Genomic DNA, 22,065 nt, shown 5'->3' with positions numbered 1-22,065 from the left:
ACTTCTGTTTCAAGTGGCTCAAGTATATCATTCAAATGGCTCTGAGTTTAATTTCTCTTGTTCAAGAGAACTCTATTTTTTTTAAAATTCACACCTGGTACTTGAGTTTCAATTAAGAACACTTCTGTTCCATTATGTTATTGTTCTAGACAGCATAACTCCAAACTGACACTTTAATCTGACTGCAATGATGTCTTTGCAAACATGCTGTGACCTGTGTGTTACCCTACATTACTTGAGACATATTTATAAGAAATACAGCTTAATTTTAACCTAAATATTATTATTAACACAGATCCATTATCAACCCCTCTAACTGACTACATTTATATTTTATCCCCTGCCTGTCCTTCCTCACAAACTCAGAACACATAGCATCATACTTTTGATCTTCTGCCCTATTCTTTGCACTTCCTACTCCCCTGCCAAACTAGTTTAAACCCTCCCCTAACAGCTCGAGCAAATCTTCCCACCAGGATATTGGTCCCTTTCCAGTTCTGGTGCAGTCTGTCCTTTCTGTGCAGGTCAGACCTTCCCCAGAAGATCCATGAATCTGAACTCCTACCCACTGCACCAATTCTTCAACCACATGTTCATCTGCCACAACTTCCTATTCCTATCCTCTCTGGTGTGTGGCACAGGCAACAATCCCGAGATTACCACCCTTGAAGTCCTGCTTTTTAATGTCTTACCTAACTCCTTATTTTCTCTTTTCAGAACCTCATCCCAACTATTGTCCATGTCATTTTTCCCCATGTGGACCACGACATCTGGCTGCTCTCCTTCCCCCTCCAAAATGTTATGAACTCAATCAGAGCCATCCCTGTCCCTGGCACCTGGGAGCCAATATACCATCTGCGAGCCTCAATTTTGTTAACAGAACCTTCTGTCAAATTGTCTATAGCTATAGCTCTCTTCTTCGCCTCCCTTCCCTTCTGAGTCAAGGGCCTAACCTCTATTCCAGAGATGACACCACCATAACTTGTCCCTGGGAGATTTTCCCCGCATCAGTATCTAAAACAGTATACATATTGTTGAGGTGAACAGCCACTATCTGCATATTCCCATGCCTTCTTCTAACAGTCACGCAGTTACCTGTCTCCTAACTGGGGGGTGACCGTCTCCCTGAAGTTCTTGTCTATCATTACCTCTGCCTCCCGAATGATCCAGTGTTCATCCAGCTCCAGATCCAATTCCCTAACTCATCTCCTAGGAACTGCAGATGGATGCACCTCTTGCAAGTGTAGTCATCAGGGACAATTGTGCTGTCCCAGATTTTCCACACCACATCCAGCAATTGGAGCATTCCAATGCCTTAGCTGCTGTCTCCACAAACTCTTCCTAATTTAAATACCAATATTTTATCTGGCCTTACCTCACTGGAATCAAGGTCATCTTCAGCCTCTGCTCACTGAAGCCTTGTGATCCAAAGCCTCTAAGTTTCACTCCTATCCTGAGCCACTCACACACTGGCTGCTTTGCTTTAGCTACCCATATACCCATATCTTTATTACTCCTCCCATCAATCACCATTCTGTTTAACCCTTAACTTGCCCTCTGCTCCCTTTTAAACTCTACTCTTGTCCAGTTGGTCCCCAGCACTCACAGCTCTCCTCAGTCCCCCACTCTTCCTCTTTCAGTGATGGTCCCGAAATTACAATGGCATGACTCCCTGCTCCACTCCCTTTTAAAATCTGCTCCCTTTAAATTAGATCACAGCAACCTTTTTTCTAATTATGCATTATTCATTATTGCATACACAGGCTTACCTCGCCATGAAATTTCTTCAGTGTCTTCCATGTATGAGATACTGGAGACCTCACTGATCTTGTCTTTCGCATGGATAAAGGCCAACTGAGCTGGAATTTATTATTTCTTTTATAAATTATTTATTACAAAATGAAATTTAAACATTTATTTCTGCATCCCTCACAATGCTTGCTATGCATGTTGTAGATATCTAGCTGAATGATACAAGTGGTATATTTATCATTTAAGTAACATGAAATTAACTGACAGAGATTGTCTCTGATCTGGCCATTCTTCTAACTAAAATAAATGTGCATTTACATTTCATAAATGGCATGCATAAAATAAGTTATGCCTTGGCCACTAAAAATCAATTACACATTGGTAGATTCCCTTCAATCCCATTTCATGTTTTCTACTTGTGAAAAATATGTGCTTCCTGTGAAATATCTTAGCAAAGGAATGACAAAATTTTCTTCTTTACATCAAAATAAATATTAACTCATGCAATGTTCTTCAAAAATTCTCTACCCTTGACTCGTATCAATGTAAGATGATTAGTACACAGACAAATAATTGGATGCAGAAATAAACATAAAAAGTCTCTGAATTAATTTTCAAATGATCTATGATCAACTTACAGGTGACTTATGATCAATTTACAAGTGACGGTAAATAATTCATGTTCAGCCTTTCAAAGTTTACAAATACAGTTAAAGAAATATTTGGAACAAATACATAAGTTTATCAATGTGCAAGAAATAAAAGTTCAACATAATGTTCTGTACATTTCCCTACAAAATCACAGTTCAACCTTTCATCTCCCTAAATTACAAAAAAAAACCAGCAAAAGATGAAAGTATTCATCAGGCCAAGCAGCAACTGGGGAGAGAGAAGTGTTAATTTGGGTTCTTCTGAATCTACAGAATGTTGCTTTCTCCTTAATTGCTGATTTCAATTATAATCAGCATTTTTGAATTAAAGTTAAAAATGAAAATTTTGTGAGGTCTGATAATTTTGAAACACATTTGTTGATAATTCATTTTTTTTAAAGTAAATCATATATAGAACATTTTGTATTGGGTAAATAGTTCATCAGAAACTTGGATAACAGTTTTCTAGGAGACAAGCCAATAAAATATGTTGGATATAAATATCAATAAATAAATTATACATTAAGTAAAATGATACACATTGTCAAAATATTTAGGTTATAGCAAGACAATGTTAAATATGCACTTTGTTCCTGACAAGCTCCTGTGATGGATTATGTTATATTGTATTTAGGTATGTTTTAAAGGAGATAAGTTGTGGGTTTTTTTATAGTGTAGGTCACAAATAAAAAACACAAACACTTCACAACACAGATCTCATTTAAAATGCCAGAGCTCTGTTGAAGCCAGACAGTCCAGGCTCCCAATGCCTTTGCAAAGACAATGGAAATGGCTTTGCTGAAGGACTTCACAAGTAGGTGTTAATTGGACAAGTGGTGAAGTAATGGATTATTGTTTTGGAAAGCAACAGATGAAAGGACTCAGAAGATTGGGTCTGGAGCCGCAATCTGTCTGAATGTAGTTTGCTGTTCTAAGAAGGTCATGAGATTTTGCAAGCAGAGAGAGGAGTGAGAAAGAGAGAGAGAGAGAGAGAGAGAGAGAGAGAGAGAGAGAGAGAGAGAGAGAGAGAGAGAGAGAGAGAGAGAGAGAGAAAGTTTGTTTGAAACCACATTTTGAAGACAGGTTGTGGTCCATAAAAGACTTGAGATAAGGGAAACAGAAACGGCACTCTGTGGTGACCTGAAAGAAAGGTTATCAACTGGAAAACCCTGATGGGGCAAGTTTCTTCAGCAAGTCACTGACGTGGCTGATTACAAGGGATCAGTTTGAGTGTGTCCAACAAGTAACAAATCTCTCTCTGCAAACCAACAAGAACCTTCCTGAGCAGTAACCTTTTACCGTGGAACATTTAAGAAGAATTTGGACAGCTATATGGATGGAAGAGGATGAAAGGCTGTGGACTGGGTGCAGGTCAGTGGGACAAGGCAGAAAAATGGTTTGGAACAGACTAGAAGGTTCTGTTTCTGTGGTTGTAATTCAATTCCTGTTAACCTTGCATGGGATTGGAAAAAAAAACCCCAAAATTGGTGATAACTCAAAATTAGGAATCAGTGAGGAGAACAGAAAGGTTTCATAACAGTTGGATGTGAAGAATTATGGCAGATGTGATACATGTGATACATGTTGAATACAAGCACAAATCTCTACTCGTTCAGAGAGATTCAGTGCTTGGACTTCATTTTACAATTTTCATTGGACATATGGCACATCTGAGGAAAAGTGAATACTGTGGCTGATGCCCTGTCTAGGAGTGACATTTATGCCTCACAACTGCTGTCATCGATTTCACTGTCATGATTCATGCGCAGCACACCAATCCTGATCTCATCCTGTTTCACTGGGTCAACTCTGGTCTTCATCTTCAAGATGTGACCCTGGTTGAATTGAGTGAAAAGTTAGTCTGCAATTTTTCCACAGGAAGACCTAGGCCTTTTGTGTCAGTGGCTGTTAGGCGAGAGATTTTTGAGTCTCTTTACAATCTATTGCATCCTTGTAGAAGACCATCAATCAAACTAGTTAAGGAACATTTTACTTGGCCTCATGTTAAATGGGATTTTGGATTATGGGCACACAAAATCCAAGCTGGGGAATTTTGTTGTTCTGGATTCTTGTTTCCAGCATGTGCACCTAGATTGGTAGGCCTGCTTCATCATCTCAGGGATATACTTATCTGCTCACGTGTGAAGCCTGGACTACCAGGTGGCAGGAGGCCATTCCTATTACTGATATCACTGTGGAGATGGTCGCTAGGACTTTTGTGGATCATTGGATTCTATCTTTTGGAATGGAACAATGGATTGAAGGTCTCAGTTCGAGTCGGCATTGTTCTGATCTCTCACTCATCTTCTGGATGCTATGGTTTGCACTATGGTTTATCATCCGCAGGCCAAAGGCCTTGTTGAGCATTTCAATTGACAGGTTGAAGCCGGCCTTTACTAATGGTCCATGTTCTGCGTCAGAGCCCAAGGCAGAGGACCAGGTGCACCCTTGCTAGTCGGATTATGCGTCGCCTGCCTTAAACTTACATACGACGTCGGGCCAAACTGTTAGCTTGCCAGACCATTATGTAGTGGGACAGTTCCAATCAGTCAGCTTCTTGCTTGGCTTAGAGGCTGGGGTGGGGGGTGTCGCGGTTGTGTACCTACCTTCGTCGAGAGCAGTGCTGATCACCACCGATGACATAAGCAAACCAATGTGCAAGAGTAATAGCATGCATGTGTGAGTGTGTTAATGGGTAATGGATCTCAGACGCAGGAGGAGAGTGAGAATGTCAGGATCACCCATGTAGAGGTGAGCCAATGAGAACGTCAGAGGTGTTTGGCTGGGAGGCGTTTGGGGAGTTGAAGAATGCAAATGTTGTGTCTAGTGAATGTCGACTTCGTGGCGTGCTGAAAGAAAGAAGTGAATATATTCTCTATTTGTTTGTAAGCTGTGGTAAATCAGTGCTCTTACAGACTCTCCCACTACTGGAAACATCTCCATGACTCTCAATCTACCCCTTCAACTTTCAATATATTTCAATGAGATTTCCCCCTCACCCTTCTAAACTCCAACGAGCACAGGCCAGGAAACATCAAATGCTCCTCACACATTAGCCCCTGGGATTATTCTTGTAAATCTCCTTCTGTACTAGTACATCCTTCCTGAGATATGAGGACCAAAACTGACCACAATACTCCAAATGTAGACTGATTAATGCCTTATAAAGCTTTAGCATTACAGCCTTAATTTTATATTTTCATTCTCATTGCATTTACCTTCAGACTCACCCTGTAGGTTAATCATTAAGGCAGTGAATCTCAACCTTTTTCTTTCCTCTCACATTACACTTTAAGCAATCCCTATGCCATTGATGCTCTGTGATTATTAAGGGATTGCTTAAGGTGGTGTGTAAGTGGGAAGGGAAAGTTGAGAATCACTGCTCTAGTATCAATTGTCACTGTAATATTTTGCTTGAGAAAAATTGTCATTGGCCCATTTCCTTTGGAGTTCTGAAACCGTGCACATAACTAGTCAATTAGGTTCGATTAAAACAGTGGTTTACAAACTTTTTTCCACCCACATACCACCTTAAGCAATTCCTTTATTAATCACAGAGCACCTATGGCATAGGGAATACATAAAATGGTATGTGAGTGGGAAAAAAAGTTTGAGAACCACTGGTTTATAGAATCCTGCACCCGGATTTTTGCATCCCTTTGGACCTCTGAATTCCCTCACCATTTAGAAAATAGTCTATATTATTTTTACTTCATCCACATGTCATTTATTTTTTCCATTCTCCTCACTAGTCCAAGTCCCTCTGAAGACTCCTGCTTTCTCCACACTATTTGCCCCATCCACCTGTCTCCCTATCATCTGCAAACTTGGAAAGAAAGTCACCTACTTTGTCATCCAATCATTTATTTATGATGTGAAAAATAGTAGACCTATCACCGATCTCGATGGAACTAGTTTCTGGCAGCCAGCTAGAAATGCCCCTCTATAATCCCATTCTTTGCCTTCTGTCAATCAGCCAGACTTCTATCCATGCTAGAGCCTTTCCCATAATGACATGGGTTTATAGCATCAACAATCCTCAAGAAGATCAGCACCATCTGAGAAAAAGCAGTGAGGATGGTTTGGACGTCATCGTATCCTTACATTTTCATTCCCCCTATTAGTGCACAGGGACAACACTGCACACCGTATAAAAGTCCACTACATTTACTCCCCCAGGCTAATCTGACAACCCATAACCTCTAACATCAGAAATGACACGTGCAGTCGGTGCATGGGGATGTCAGCACCTGTAGGTTCCTCTCCAGGTTGGGCATCATCCTGATGTGGAAGTGCATAACTGTCCATCATTGCTGGGTTTAAATCCTGGAAGTCTCTATCCAGTAGCACTCTGGTTGAATACCTTTACTTGAAGAATAACAGATGTTCAAGAAGAGTGCTCAAACTATCTTCCTGAGGATGATTAGGGATGGAGAGTAAATTCTAACCTTGTTGTGGTGTGCAATTAAAAAAAAAAATGAAGATAATTGATATTATACACAATTTGAAAGTCTACCTAACTAGTAACACTCCCTACCCTTTTCCCACTTCTTAACAAATTTTAGAGCAGCAAAATACTGAAAATGCTGAAAACTTGACACAGGAGTAAAAGAACAGGGACAATAACTCAGATCTTTGATTAATCTGTAACATAACTCCACATATTTCTATTCTCTCTTCATTCTAAAAATGTCAGTTTTAGTCCTTTATGAATGGAATTATGAGGAAAATGTTCCACATTTCTAACAAGTTTAGTTTGTAGAAACATTTCTGAACTTCACCATCAAAGTGGTTGGATTTAAATTTTGGACTTTGTTCTGTAGTAATAGCCTTAACGATACAAATACTTTTTCTGTGTCTGCCCTATTGATTTCCTTCATTGTCCAAATCTAATCACGTGTAACCTGCTAAAAGCTACACATCAGGAATGCAGTGGAATATTCTGTATGAGTATAGCACCAGCATCTCTCAAGAGGCTCAACACCATTTAACAAAAGAAAACAGTCTTAGTTTCTGTTATCTTTCCTCGTAATTTATCTCAGATTCTATGTTCCACTCTGGTGAAATAATGCCCCATTCCCTCAAAGACAACACATGCTTCCTAAACTATTGTATCCACAAATGCTTCAATTCACTGTATTCTAATATAATCTGGGCTTCTACAGCTGCAACATAACATCTATCCTTGCTTTCTCCTATTCCCGGTTACCCCCTCCTTTCCCTCCATTTTCTTAAATCCCCCTCCTACTTACCCCAATATATCTGGCTCCATTCCTCCTTATCTTTTCTTTCTTTTTTCTCCTCCCTGCCCCACCTACCTTCCCATCACCCATACCTTCCTTTGTCCAGCTTCCCACCCCTTTCCCTTCATTCCATTACCTACTGTCCTCCGAACAGAGCACATCTTCCTCCGATTTCTGCTTCTCCTGCCAATCTCCTCCTAGTTTCTTACTTCTCATTTCTTCCCCTGCCTACCTGTTCAGCTATCTGCTCCTCCTCCTCCTCCTCCTCCTCTCCACACTTATATATGGACTTCTGCCCTTTCCTTGCTATTCCTGCCGAAGGGTTATGGCCCATTGTTGACTTTCTTCCATGGATACTGTGAGACCTGCTGAACTCCTCCAGTATTTGTATGTAGCTCTAGTTTGCTGTATCTGCATTCTCTCTTGTTTGCTCTTCACTTCCAGTTCTCTACATAATGAGATACTGGGAATTGAACACAGAAATATGAGAATAACTTCTATCAACCACTGGATCAGTATGGACAAGTTGGGCTGTAAGACCTGTGTCTGTGCTGTAAAACTTAGTGAATAAAGCTAGAATTATATCACACTTTATGATTTTATTTTGGTAAGTATCCATAACATTTGATGATCTGTGCACATGGGCCCTCAAGTCTCTTTATACCACTGCTCTATCCAACTTTCAACTCTTTAGAAAACACTCTGTTCTATCCAAAGTTGATGAGCTCCTATTCACCAACACTAAAGACCAAATGTGAGGATTTTAACAAATTGTGTAATCTGCTAATATTTTAGTAACTAATGCCTCCATCTACATTGCTTACAAGGCCAGGTATCTTCATATCACCATAAACCTGGATATACAGCTTTCTGACTGGTCTGCCAATCATTTTATGAATACAATGACAGAAGGCATCACACCAGAATTTGACAAAAGAGACTGGAGATGCTGAAATCTGGAGCATAAATAGCTGCTGGAGAAACTCACTGAATCAGCATCTGTGGAGGCAAAGGGTATGGTCAACATTTCAATCAAGACCAAGAGTGTAAAGGGGAGATGGCCCTTATAAAGAGGAGAGGGATGAGGGATAATGCAGGAGCTGGCAAGCTAATAGGTGGATTCAGGTGAGGATGGATTGATTGATCTGCCCACCATCCTCTTCACTCTGATCCATCTACCTTGCTTGCTAACTACTGCCTCCTCCCTCCCCTTACCCTCCTTTCACCCTCTCCCATTACACTCTCAATCCTGATGCAGGGTCTCCATCTGAAATATTGAACATCCCTTGGCCTCGACAAATGCTGCCTGACCCATTGCATTCCTCAGAGTCAAGCAGCTTCCTTTTGTCAGTCTGACAGCTACCCCTAATTCTCTGTCTCTCACAGCTGAGCTAATTTGTAAGCTAACTCAATAATTTGTCTCAAAATTCACAGGCGTCAACTTTAGCCCAAATGAATAATCACCCACCTAAATCAGAACAATACATCTTCTCCTGTCCACTACTTTGCTCACCATTTCAAAGAATTCAATCAAATTTGTCAAGCATGACCTATCAAGCATGATTTAAATGCATGCTGGCTCTCTCCATTTAACTCAAAGAATTCAAAGACTTTAGATGATCGCTGATTTTAATTTTGGATTGTAATTTCCCAGTGGAACTAAAGTTGTGCTAATGAGTTCTCAGATCTCTATTTTTCATCCAATTACACTACATGTTTGTGCAAAATACATTTGCTTACTTTGAGCATGTTATTTTCAGTTAATGGATTCAGAAATTATAAATTATAATGTTGGGAAGGTTGATCCCGTACTTCATTCAGGTAAGACAAATTCTTCCTTTTGTTTGACATTGCAAGATAAAAATAATCATTAAAAGATCACAATATCACTGGCTCTCCACTCAGCTCTGTATCACCTCAAAAACTGCAACTCACACACACACTGCTCTTGATAGACTACACCTCAGCCTTCAACACCATTATTACCTCAGTGCTGACCAGGAAACTCCAAACCCTGGGCTTCTGCACCCCTCTCTGCAACTGAATCCTTGACTTTCTCCTTGGAAGACCACAGTCAGTAGGAATTGGAACCAATTCACTGACTAGCACAGGTGCATCTCAAGGATGTGTGCTTAGGCCACTGCTCTACTCACTATATACCCAAGATGTATGGCCAGGCACAATTCTTTTTTTAAATTTTTTTATTTTTCTCACCATAAACCACATTGACCATGATACATACATTTTCCTTTTCAAATATATACAGTGTCATTTTCTCCCCCCCTCCCTCCTCCCATCCCACCCTCCCTACCTCCCCCCCATCCATTTAAAATACAAAATCTAAGATAAATTAAACCAGTCAAACAATGTTGTCATTCAATAAAAATAAACAAGAAATTCCACTGAGTCAATTCTTTTCATTTCCTTCTCCTTTCGTTAATTTAGGTGGTGAATGTCCCCGGTAGGTTTTCTCTATTGTGTTTCATGTATGGCTCCCATATTTGTTCAAATATTTCAATATTATTTCTTAAACTATATGTTATTTTTTCTAATGGAATACATTTATTCATTGCTATATACAATTCAGTTTACCAGAGAAGTATATTAATTGGATTAAAGCATTATATAAGGGGCCATTGGCGAAAGTGACAGTAAATTGATATATATCAAAGCAATTTAACTTAAGCAGATCAACAAGGCAGGGATGCCCACTATCACCCTTATTGTTCGCGTTAGCTATAGAACCACTAGCAGAATTGATAAGAACAGAAAATAATATAAAAGGGATAAAAATAAAAGACAAGGAATATAAAATCAGTTTATTTGCGGATGACGTTATAGTATACTTAACAGAACCAGGCACAATTCTAATGCTATTGACAAATTTGCGAATTATACCATGGTTGTCGGCAGAATCACAAATGGCAATGAGGAAATGTAAAGTAGGGAGATAGATCAGCTCGTTGAGTGGTGTCACATTAACAACCTTGCACTCAATGTTAGCAAGACCAAGGAGATGATTGTGGACTTCAGGAGGAAGTCGAGGGCTCAATAATGGAGAGGGTCAAGAACTTCAAATTCCTGTGTGTCAACATCTCCGAGCTTCTGTCTTGGAGTCTCCATGTCGATGCAGTCATGAAGAAAGCTTGCCAGCTGTTATACTTCGTGAGGTGTTTGAGGAGATTTGGTATGTCACCGAAGACTCTTCAAAACTTCTACAGGAGTATCGTGGAGAACATTCTGACTGGTTGCATCACTTTTCACACTGCTGTGTACAAGTGAGTTTAACTGGGCAATTTACCTGGTTACATATCTGGGAATCCGGCAGTGTGAAGGGCCGATCAAAATCGACTGGTCCTCAAGACCTGGGTGGGGGTGCTCTCGGAGCTCGGCTAAGTTCACCTGCCAAACCCCTTTCGGTGGTGTGAAAGCACAAATAGCTTACCTGGTAAGCTTTCTGACATCACCACCTGCATGCGTCCATCATATAAGCGTCACATTAGCAGGAAGTTTGAGTGCAGAGAGTGAAGTGTGCAGAGAAGGTCAGTGAATACTGTTTTTGTAAACATGCTTGCAATGTGTTTGACTGAAGTTTAACTTCCAGAGATTTGATTTCAAATCATCAGGCAGATTCTGTTCAGAGTTTTTTTTAAAAAATCCATTAAATCAAGCATTTCAGATTAGGGCTGGCAACTGTGTTGATGCCAAAGTCTGGGAATTGCTCTCAATAAGGGGGATCTTGATGTAGGCAAGCATTTTTCACGCACCGTGTAAGATTGTTGAATATATGGTCAGGCTGCAGGAAGCAGACTATATGAAAACCAAGATGCAAGTAATTAACAAACTTAAAAACCAGTGCAAAAGTTTCTGCAGGCCAATAACCATAATAATAGGACAGGCAAAGACTGAATGGAGAGGCTTTACTTGCAATTAACCTATCAGATTTGGGGTGTCAGCTCATCTGCAACTCCTCTGTCCCTGCTGACTAACATGGAGATGCTGGAGACCAGCGATAGCCCCCGTGCCAGCAAGCCAGGCACCTCCACAATGTCATTGACCTCCCATGACACCAGAATCTTGCAGGAAGGCCGTAGCGAGGCATCCATCCCCAGCATGACCACGGTCTCCTGGGATCCCAGTGATGCAGCTCAGGGAAGTGGGATAGAGAACATCCCCTCCCCCGAGGCAGACCCCCAGAGCGAGGCGTCCTCCAACAGCACCACAACATCTACCAGCATGAGGAGCCCAGAGCCCGTGCCATCAAGGAGGGACACGATCATGGACACCTTGTGTGGTTCCAGCATGCCAGGGTAGAGGAGCATCAGGAAGACGGTAAGAACAGTATTTGTCCGAAGTTTCTGTTCAGTGCTTTTTTCCAAAGTGTTTGCTCAGTGTTTTTGCCCATGCAGGAGTCATATGGGTTACTTCACATGTGTTCCATTGCTTTGTAAGATTGCAGAGGAGGGTGTGAGGAGCTTGCATATAAAGGTGAAGGTGCCCTTAGACATTCGTAAATGTGCTCGCCACTCCACATCATCATATTTAGACTCGATGTTGCCCTTTGTGTTCTATCTCTCTTCCACGTTTTCTAGTTTCAAATTGGCATTCAAAAAAGTGTACAATAGCCATCACCTACATCTGTGATGAGACAACTTAGCCTGCCTATCCTCCTCCTCCTTCTCTATCCATCTCATCATATGCTCCACGAATATGCAGTCTTGTTCCTCCAGTGTTTGCAACATACCCTGACTTATGACCTACTTGACTTATGACCTACTTGACTTACGTCTATCTGCATATATGATTGAATTTTTAAAAAGTTTATTAAATTTAGGTGGTTTATGTTGTATTTGATAAACAATAACAGGGATTTAGGACATACAAGTCCCAAAATGTACGTACTTACCTTGTTAGTCGGTGTTCTGGGGTCCATAGGCTTGACACGGCCAATCTGATTCCAGTGCACATGTGTGAGTCTTCAATTGGAGCCTGCGTGGTGGGTTCATATATTGGAGTTTGGTTGGCTAATGTGTGGTGGGTTCATGTATGCATGGTGCATGCACGAGAGTTAAGGGCACAAATTCAATATCGTCAGGGCCCTTAACTCTTGCACATGCGCCAGTCAAACTCCAATATGTGAACCCACTGTGTATACGCCAACCAAAGACTCACACATGCGCACAGGAATCAAGTTGGCTGCACCCAGCCTATGGACCCCAGGATGCTGACTAACAAAGTAAGCATGGACATTTTGGCTCTTACATACCCTGTATCCCTGTTACAGTTTGTAAAATACAACAAAAATCTACGATGAAGAAAGATTTAATTAAAAAGTTTGCTTTAAGACTTTGGTACTCCATGCATGTGTACAAAATTCCAACTTACGTCCATTACGTCTGATGCTCTGGTCCCGATTATGGTTGTAAGTCGGGGACTACCTGTATTCTTCACTCTCTGTTTGAATGAAATCTCTTCTCATTCCTTTATTAAAGGTTCAAGATTTGTTTACTCTCAGATAATAGTACAGAACATGTAATATTACAAAAAATTGCCTTCTGCCTGCCATAAGAGAAAAAAAGAGTCACCATTAGTGTTGCCTGGCACCTCCTGTAGTAAGAAGGAAAGAGAAGCAAAAGAGTGTCCCTTTCCGAGTCACTGAGGATTCGCCTCCAGTGCTACTGCAAGCTCTACAGCCACATAGACTCCTGTTGGATCCATTGGCAACCCAAACTCCAGATCCAAAGCTCTGACGCAAACAAGAAGCCTCCAATGCCCACGGCTCTTCAGGAGCCCTTCTTGTTTTCAGCACCTTCTCAAATCCCAACTCCTATGCCTGGTTCCCTTGAGCCAGTCTCCAGCAGCCCACAGCCTGTGCTGGTCCCTCAACTGTAAGTCAGTACACTGGGATGTAGATAATCATAGAACCAGAGAACACTACAGCACAGAAACAAGCCCTTCAGCCCTTGTAGTCTGTGCCAATTTTTTTTTCTGCCTGGCCCCACTGACCTGCACCTGGAACATATCCTTCCATAGCCATCCTGTCCATAGACCTGTCCAAATTTTTCTTAAATGTCAAAATTGAGCCAATTCAGCTGGCAGCTCATTCCATACTCCCATCACTCATTGTGTGAAGAAGTTCCCCGAATGTTCTCTTTAATCTTTTTCCCTTTCACCCTTAACTTTTATCTCACCAAACCTCAATGGAAAAAGCCTACTTGCATTTATTCTATCTTTACCCATCATATTTTTATATACTTCTATCAAATGTCTCCTTCATTTTTCTGCACCAGTCGTAACCTATTTCAATGTAACTCCGTTCTTTAAGCCCTGGCAGAATCGTGTCCTGGGGTTTATTGGTTTTCAGTATGATTAATTTCTCCAGTATTTTTTTTTTCACTCACAATAATTACATCTCTACTCCTTTTTCATTATATTTTTGATTCCCCCACAATTTGGGGAAATTATGTGTGCCCTCTTCTGTAAAGACAGAATTCAAGTACAATATTTGTTTAATCGTTCTCCCATTTCTTTGTCTCCCACTATAAATTCCCTTGTGTCGGACTGTAAGAGATACATTTTTCCTTTTTTATTGAATGCTAAGGTATTCCCAATCCTCAGGCTTGTCACTTTTTTTCTGGTAATTTTATATGGCTTTTTTTTCAATCAAAACAACCCTTTCTTTGGTTAGCTATAGTTGGGACACTTTTCCACATACGGTTTGCACCTGGAGGGAACTTACAACTATTGCAGTTCCTCCATTCTGACATGTCTTTCAGTGAAGCTCCCTGATGTATCTTAGCCAACTCATTTCTTTATGAATCCAGCAGTTCAATGGGAAAATAATTACACAATATCCAGAAATAAAATCAGAAAGTATACTCATTTTAAAACCACCATAACCAAGAGTAATATCGTTAAAGGATTGAATCAGTCATTCAATCCACTTTACTCTTTAAGGTAGTAGGTCAAACTAAAATGATGTGTACTTGGTTTACTGTGGCATTTACTCTGGTTTGGAACTGGAATAGACAGATGATGTTAAAATAAGTGCTACTCATCTTGGTTACATTTTATTATACATATATTTTGAAAGTCCCTCTTTTCCCTAAGTAAATACATTCCTGGTGAGTCAATTCTATTAAGCTTTCAAGCTCTAGATTGTCAGAGTATATTTACTGCATTTGGAATTACACAGATACCACGTTATTCTTCAGGAAATTTGCCTAAAATCAATTGAACTCGTCCTTAAAATTCATGTTCATGGTTGCCAGCCTTGGATCAATGTCAGATTAGAAAAACAGTGTTTAAGTTGAAGAGGTCAAAATAAATATGTAAAACATATTGAGATATTCAAATTTAAATCCCAACCTGTGGCTGTGGTCACACGATCATAACGTAAAGTAGTTGAGACATAGAGTACATTCATTACTGATTTCAAATTATTGGACTACTATATAAGTAGAAAGGATGGATTTTTCTTTGCAAATGTATAGATATAGTTAATTTAAATACAAACCCTTGTGGATACTGGATTGCTAAAATAAAAAAAAAACACAGGAATACTGAAAAGGTCAGGTAGCACCAGTGGAGAAAGAAACAGAGGTAACATGTCAGGTCGATGAAAGGTCACTTCCAGCATTATCATTTTGCTGTACTCAAGTAAAGTTAACTGCTTCTAAACAGCTTGCTTTCAGATGTTCCTTTTATTTACTAGATCCAGATGTCACATATGCATCAATTTAATAATGACCATTCCAAATAAATACATTATTGTAGAATTCTCGAGAGTAGCCAATTTGGGTTTCAGTATCAAAGTGTAGCTGAACTGTGCTGTCTAAATATAGAGTTAAATGTGGAAGTCTTTAGATGCTGTGATTATAATAAAATCATAGAGGAACTCAGCAGGTCTTGCAGTGTCCATAGGATATTTCTGGCATGAGCTCTCCCTCAAGTTATGAGTTAAAAAAAAACTGACAACTGCCTATATCAAAAGACTGGTGAAAAGAGAAGAATGGCAGAGGAAGGAGTACAGACCAACAGACAAAAGGTGTTAATTGGATATGATAAGAGAACAGGAGAGAGGAAAGATGAGAATTGATTGTGAAGGGGATCTGTTTTTGGCTCCGTGAAAAGAGACAGGGGAAAAGGGGAGAGACAGAGCCTGAGGAAGGAAAGATGGGGAAAGATGAGGTGGGGTGGGGCTAATGGAAACCAGGGATATCGATGTTGATGACATCTAGTTGGAAGGTGCCCAGAGAATATAATAGGTGTTTTTCCTTCAATTTGTGGGTGGTCTCAATCTGGTAGTGCATGAGATCATGGACAGACATGTTAGCCAGGGAATGGAGTGGAGAAATGAAGTGGGTAGCCACTGGAAAATCCCACTATTGAGGCAGACAGAGCTGAGATGCCCAGTATGTGTTCAGTCTCTATGACGTAGTGGAGACCACAACAGGAGCACCAGATGCAGTAGATGACCACCGCAGATTCATAAGGACTGTTTGGGGCCCAGAGAGATGGTGAGGGAGGAGGTGTGGCACAAGTGGAGCACCTTCTATAGTCACAGTGGTAGGTGATTGGTGATTGGGTGATTGGTGGGAAGGGAGGAGTGGATAAGGGAGTCACGGAGGGAGTGGTCAGTCAGTCAGCCTTTATTGTTGCTTTAACACAAAGTGCCATGGACTAATATGACACAATCTTCCCAAGACAACAGTGATTTTACAAAAGCTGCTTAACAAAAACATACTGCATGCAATTAATTAATCAGAGATTAGAAAAGGGCACAAGTAAAGATTAGTTGCAAACTAGATGTTAAAAGTGTCTGTCAGTTCAAGTGGAGAAGAACATTCCCCGATTCTGAGGGGCCACTGTGGACCTTATTAGTTGTGCAGCCATCACAGGTCCGGTTACCATCCTCTCCAGGACAAAGGTTAAAGGTCCACCAGCATTAAGGGAAACAAACAACCTCACAATCATAGTTCACAGAGCTCCCAGTATCTCCAGCACCATCCGCAATGAGGCCCAGAACAATGCATCTTCTAGACCTCCAAAAACACTGCGAGGCCCAGGGCAAGACATCTCTAGACCTTCAAACCTGGCAAAACTCCACAACTTCAGTCACAACTGGACTCCACCTTTGACTCCGCCGCTCCATCCTCTCCTCTTGACCTCTGGCAACGGACACCCCTGACGTTGACCCAAAGAGTCTGAAAAACTACCGGGCCATATCAGCACAAAGTGACTCAACCTCCTCCTCTAGGCCTTGCCTGAAGGTCCCTGCAGAAGGTGGAGAGGGGAGGAGAGGGGAATATATGTCTGGTGGAGGGATCATGTAGTAGGTGGCACTGTGGCTGAAATGGATGTGGAGGCTCGTGGGATGGTAGATGAGGACAAGGGGAACCCTTGTCCTTGTTGCATTTGGGGATAGAAGAGACTAGGGCAGATGTGTGGTTAATGGAGGATATGCGGGTGAGGACTGGGATAATGGTGGGAGAGGTGAAGCCACATTTTTTGAAGAAGGAGAGGATCTTGAATGATCTGCCATGGTAGACCTCCACCTGGGATCAGAGGTGACGGAGATGGAGGAATTGAGAGAAAGAAATGGAATCCTTACAGATCATAGTATGTGTAGTTGAGGTAGCTGTGGGAGTTGCTGGGTTTGTAGAAGATGTCTGTTCAAAGTTGGTCTCCTGAGATGGAAACAGTGATGGAGAATGGAAGACTGTTGTGAGAGAAGGGACCAAGTGAATTTAAGTTCAGAGTGGAAGGTTAGCAGCCGAGTGGATAAAGTCCACTGAGGCAGAACCAAAACAGGTGTGGCTATTGGGGAGGAAGAACTTGCTAGTATAGGGTTGTAGCACTGACTGCTCCACATATCCAACAAGAAGGTAGGCATAGCTCAATATAGACTTCTTCTTTACAATTCTGTCACAGATTTCTCATGTACTGTTGATAAGGATGGATCATGAAACACAATACCTCATTCCCCAACTTGTGACCTATTGTAAGACTGACCCGCACAGTTTTCCCAAAATTTTACAAATTCCACCACTATTCCCCCAAACAATCTCCAAGATCTACTTCTGCTCTTAATCATTTTACTTCTTTCTCCAATGACTTTACGTATTTAGCATTTCATTAAAAGTGTCGCCTATTTTAATTATGTTTTGACTGAGAACACACGGGGGAAGAACCTGCCGTCCCATTCGATATATTCACCGATCAAATGATTGCAAGCCCCTGTCCTTGTAATTTCTAAATTGCACGGAGCCATCAGCTGTTTCCCAGGCTGTCTGAAAACTTCCAAAGGACACATGTGTTGTGAAACTTTCCGCAATGCCAAATATCCTTAGGCTGCAACTCTTAACACTCTCTATATAGAGTGCATATATATTTATATATATAGATATATATATATATATCTATATATATAAATATTGATCTGAGTTAAATCCAGATTGCACTTGGCATTGCCCTAGACCCATTACGTCAGTGGTTTTTATTGCAGTCCACGGGCTGTGTTTGCTGCAGGTGTCTGTTAGAAGCGCTTGCTCCTGCCACGATGAATAGCGCTCGCTGAAGCTGACCGAGACTGGCAGTCCTGTCATTGCCCGCAGAGCTTCGAATCTTGACTTAAGGAAAGTCGTGTCCCCCACCCCCTCCCCCCCCACCCCCATATATACTCAATCATTACGCAGATTGCTTCTCCCTGTTGCCCTGCTGGCGGCACACACACAAGATATCATAATTACTTCTAAAAGTAAAGAGCTGCTAGATTTGGCTTCTCGGATCTTCCGAAGAAAGCGTTTCGTCGCGGCCCTGGTGAGCGTGGTCACGATGCTGATCCTGCTGGTGGCTATCCCACTTCTGGTCCACACTCAAGCTGCCGCTCACTACGAGATGCTGGGAACGTGCAGGATGATCTGCGATCCTTACAGCCCCAAAGCCGGCAATACGGCCGTGGAGGTCCTGCAGGATTTCAGCGCTATCCCTCCACCGCCCTTCATCCAAGGGCCAAAAGGTGAGCCTGGACGGACAGGAAAACCTGGGCCAAGAGGTCCGCCCGGCGAACCCGGTCCGAGAGGACCACCTGGCGAAAAGGGTGACCCGGTCAAGTCTGGCTTCCCGGCGCTGACGGCTTCAGGGGGGCCGGTTACAGGTGCACTGAGCTCCACTGCCTTCAGTAGCCCGAAGATCGCCTTTTACGTGGGCTTGAAAAGTCCCCACGAAGGATACGAAGTCCTGAAGTTTGACGACGTGGTCACAAATTTAGGCAACTACTACGATTCGACCACTGGCAAGTTCACGTGCGCCATCCCCGGGATATATTTCTTCACGTATCACGTCCTGATGAAAGGAGGTGACGGGACAAGCATGTGGGCAGACCTCTGCAAGAACGGCCAGGTGAGTCAGCTTGTCCCCCCGCCCCGCGCAACCATGCAGATCCCGCCAGCGACGGGGCTGCCCTTCCTCACCGCACACAATGACAACGGTAACATTTGTCGAGCAGCAAACCACAGGCAACCCAAGAGCAAGATTTCCCACGAAGGACGAGAGGGAAGTAATTGTTCGACTTAGCGTAGAAGTTGCTACATGTAACAAAGTGCTAATGAAGTTTTGGGGGGAATTATAACGTCTTTTGATGGTGGCCTGACGATTTTTAATGTTAAATCTGCTTTTTAACCAAAAATAACGGGAAGCTCCGTCAACATTGGAGGTGAATGGAGTTCGCGAAGCACGGAGCCTCGCTGAGGGTCCCGCAGTCATTGTGTGGAGGGGGGACGGAGTGATCTGAGGAATCAGTAACGTGGAGCTGAACTGAGGCCATCATTTGCTCTTTTGTCTTTCCTTAGGTTCGTGCGAGTGCGATTGCCCAGGATGCAGATCAGAACTATGATTACGCAAGCAACAGTGTGGTTCTTCACCTGGACTCTGGAGATGAGATTTACATCAAACTCGACGGCGGGAAAGCACACGGCGGAAACAACAACAAATATAGCACTTTCTCGGGGTTTATTTTATATCCAGATTAAATGGTAGAGCCTGCTCCTCAGAATATAACTTTGATGTTAGTTAAAGACGCTTACATGTCAATGTTTGTTGTCACTTATTCAATTTCCATTTCACTCTTTTTGTGCGTGTGGGTGTTCCACTTATGTGTATTGGTAAATGCAGTCTGCCTGGCTTCAGGCAGATTGGAACATTTCTCGGGAAGATGGAGCCCAAAGCAAAGTTGGATGGTTTCCATCCCGGGTACCAAGCCATGTTAAATGGCACGTCGTTCACCTTTGTACATGCAATCCCTTTTTGATCGTTACACCTCAAGCCTTGTTCCATCATTAAATATTATTTTCCACAGGATTTTACCCTGGTCCTTTATATCCACGAAAGTTGGGGACGACCGAGCTTAATGCTCAGGACTTATTCACTGGTAAGGCAGGTTGCAACGGACAGCTCCCAATTCTTAGTTTCTGATTATCCGGTTAAAGTTTTACAATTCAGTTTGCTTCGTGTACCCCGATGTTTTCTGTCATTTATGAATACTTAGATAGCTGCTTCCTATCCTCTCAAAAGGCTGTCAAAATATTTCTATCCAGATATATTAATCAGACCTTTCAACCGAACCTTTATTTTGGTTCCGTCATGGATATTAGAACTTCTGACGAAGTATCTCATTAATCAAGCTGGATTTTACAAAGTAAGTAACACGATGATATGTCAAATCACGTCCACATTGATGATTTGGGGAGTTTTCATCAAATTATCTTATTCATTGAACTTTGTGATAGATTCATAGCGGCTTACTTACATAAAATTACTACAGTTAGTGTTCCAGAAAAGACAGTAAAGGGGAGTAAAGTTTTATTTACATTCCCTTTCCAGTTGTTTTTGATGTGCAGAAAGTTAATGCATGCACCAGACCATCTGTTTGATGCATGTGCAAGCATGATGATCTTAAAGTAGTATTTATTTGATGTATCTTATCATAAAGTTGAATACACTTTGTAGGGTGATCAATCCTTCTGATATATCTGCCTTATGGTTTGCTGAACTGAACTGCACATGTGTCATTTTAACTGAGTTCTCAAATCTTGCTTAAAATTGTCTTTGGCTAGGGAGAAAATTAAAATCCCATTAGTTTAAGTATAAATATTGGAATGCAAGGCTTTATTTCTGGAACAGAACAGGAATCCAAAGTTAAACTATTGCACTTGATTCTGTGTAAAGGAAAACTGTTTGTACTTTAAGCAAAGACCTGTGGTGAAAGGGCAATGAAGATTCATTGCAAGAGAATTGGTATTTGCATTAAAAATACAGATTTCATCCTGAGATTCTAAAATCTGTATTCCATACTGCAGGCAGTTTCTTCTAATTTTCATTCACCATTGTATATGTGTCTGTTGAGATGTCAAGAGCTAAATGATGATGGATTGATGAGGCTTGTGTAAGAGGAGAGTTGTGTACCAGTTCACCCTGACAGTGATGTATGTATCCTCACATTATCAATGTCATGCCAGGGATTTAGGAAAGCTTGCCGAGCAACCCACTTTCTATTTGCTGTCATGTTGCTAATTATCATGTTGGGTAACATTCACAAAGACATATTGTTGGTGACAATGACAGCAGATGCAATCGATAAAAAAGATGAATCAATTTAAAACATAGTTTAGGTGGTTTTTAAATATTTTCTTTCTTAGGTAATATATTTGAACATTAAATTGCAGTATCTGCAACATTAATTATATATAAAAGGCATTTGGGAAGCTGTCAGTTTTTTTTTCCCAATCAATACACTCAATTGATTGAGCAGAATCTTCCGAGGCTTTTCAAGCTGTCAAAAATAGTAGCCTGAAGCATTAACGTTAAACCTCAAAAAATAATTAAATAAACTTAAAAAAAAAACACCCAGTTTACTTCGTTAGAGTTTTGGAGCATCCAAATTGATGAATAAGTAATTATTGGGATTGATTTATGATAAATAGTTCTGGTGAACATGACTTCAAATCCATATATTTCTAGGCCTAATTATTCATGGGGTGAAAATGATAAGGTTATTGGTTTGTAAAATTTTCTTAATACAATGTGGAGATAGTTTATGACTTCTCCCAGGACAACAGTCCTGGCACAAATGTTCCGATCACACTCATGCAGCTACAATAAATAGACCAATGTGGCGAGTGGTGTCGTGAACAGCGCACCACAGAAGTCATCTGTAAAATTAACTGCCGTCCAGCCTCTCTTTTGTCTCTCCTTTCAATGATGTCATGAGCGCTGAATGTTCCGGATCTCCTCTCACGAGAGCCTGAATCTCTGAACGATGGCTTGAAAACTAAATGGCAAGATCCACCTCAGCACATTGATTGATTGCAGGTAATCTAGTCTTAACTCCATCATGGCAAGATCTTATCAGAGAACTGAAG

General features: G+C 41.3%; 1 protein-coding gene across 1 annotated transcript; it reads left to right on the top strand.

Annotated features, from left to right (window-relative positions):
- Window positions 1-18,481: 18,481 nt before the first annotated feature.
- Window positions 18,482-20,526, top strand: c1ql2 (complement component 1, q subcomponent-like 2). Its single transcript, XM_069935235.1, has 2 exons — window positions 18,482-19,048; window positions 19,498-20,526. The coding sequence occupies exons 1-2, from the start codon at window positions 18,482-18,484 to the stop codon at window positions 19,675-19,677; spliced, it is 747 nt and encodes a 248-aa protein (XP_069791336.1). The 3' UTR covers window positions 19,678-20,526.
- Window positions 20,527-22,065: the final 1,539 nt, after the last annotated feature.

The sequence above is a fragment of the Narcine bancroftii genome, chromosome 4, assembly GCF_036971445.1.
Source record: "Narcine bancroftii isolate sNarBan1 chromosome 4, sNarBan1.hap1, whole genome shotgun sequence".
In the NCBI taxonomy this organism is placed as follows: domain Eukaryota; kingdom Metazoa; phylum Chordata; class Chondrichthyes; order Torpediniformes; family Narcinidae; genus Narcine; species Narcine bancroftii.
This window is presented reverse-complemented; position numbering and strand designations above follow the sequence as displayed.

Coding starts and splice junctions, on each gene's coding strand:
- c1ql2 (XM_069935235.1), top strand. CDS start 18,482: ATGCTGATCCTGCTGGTGGCTATCCCACTTCTGGTCCACACTCAAGCT. Junction 19,049..19,497: donor ACCTCTGCAAGAACGGCCAG/GTGAGTCAGCTT, acceptor GTCTTTCCTTAG/GTTCGTGCGAGTGCGATTGC.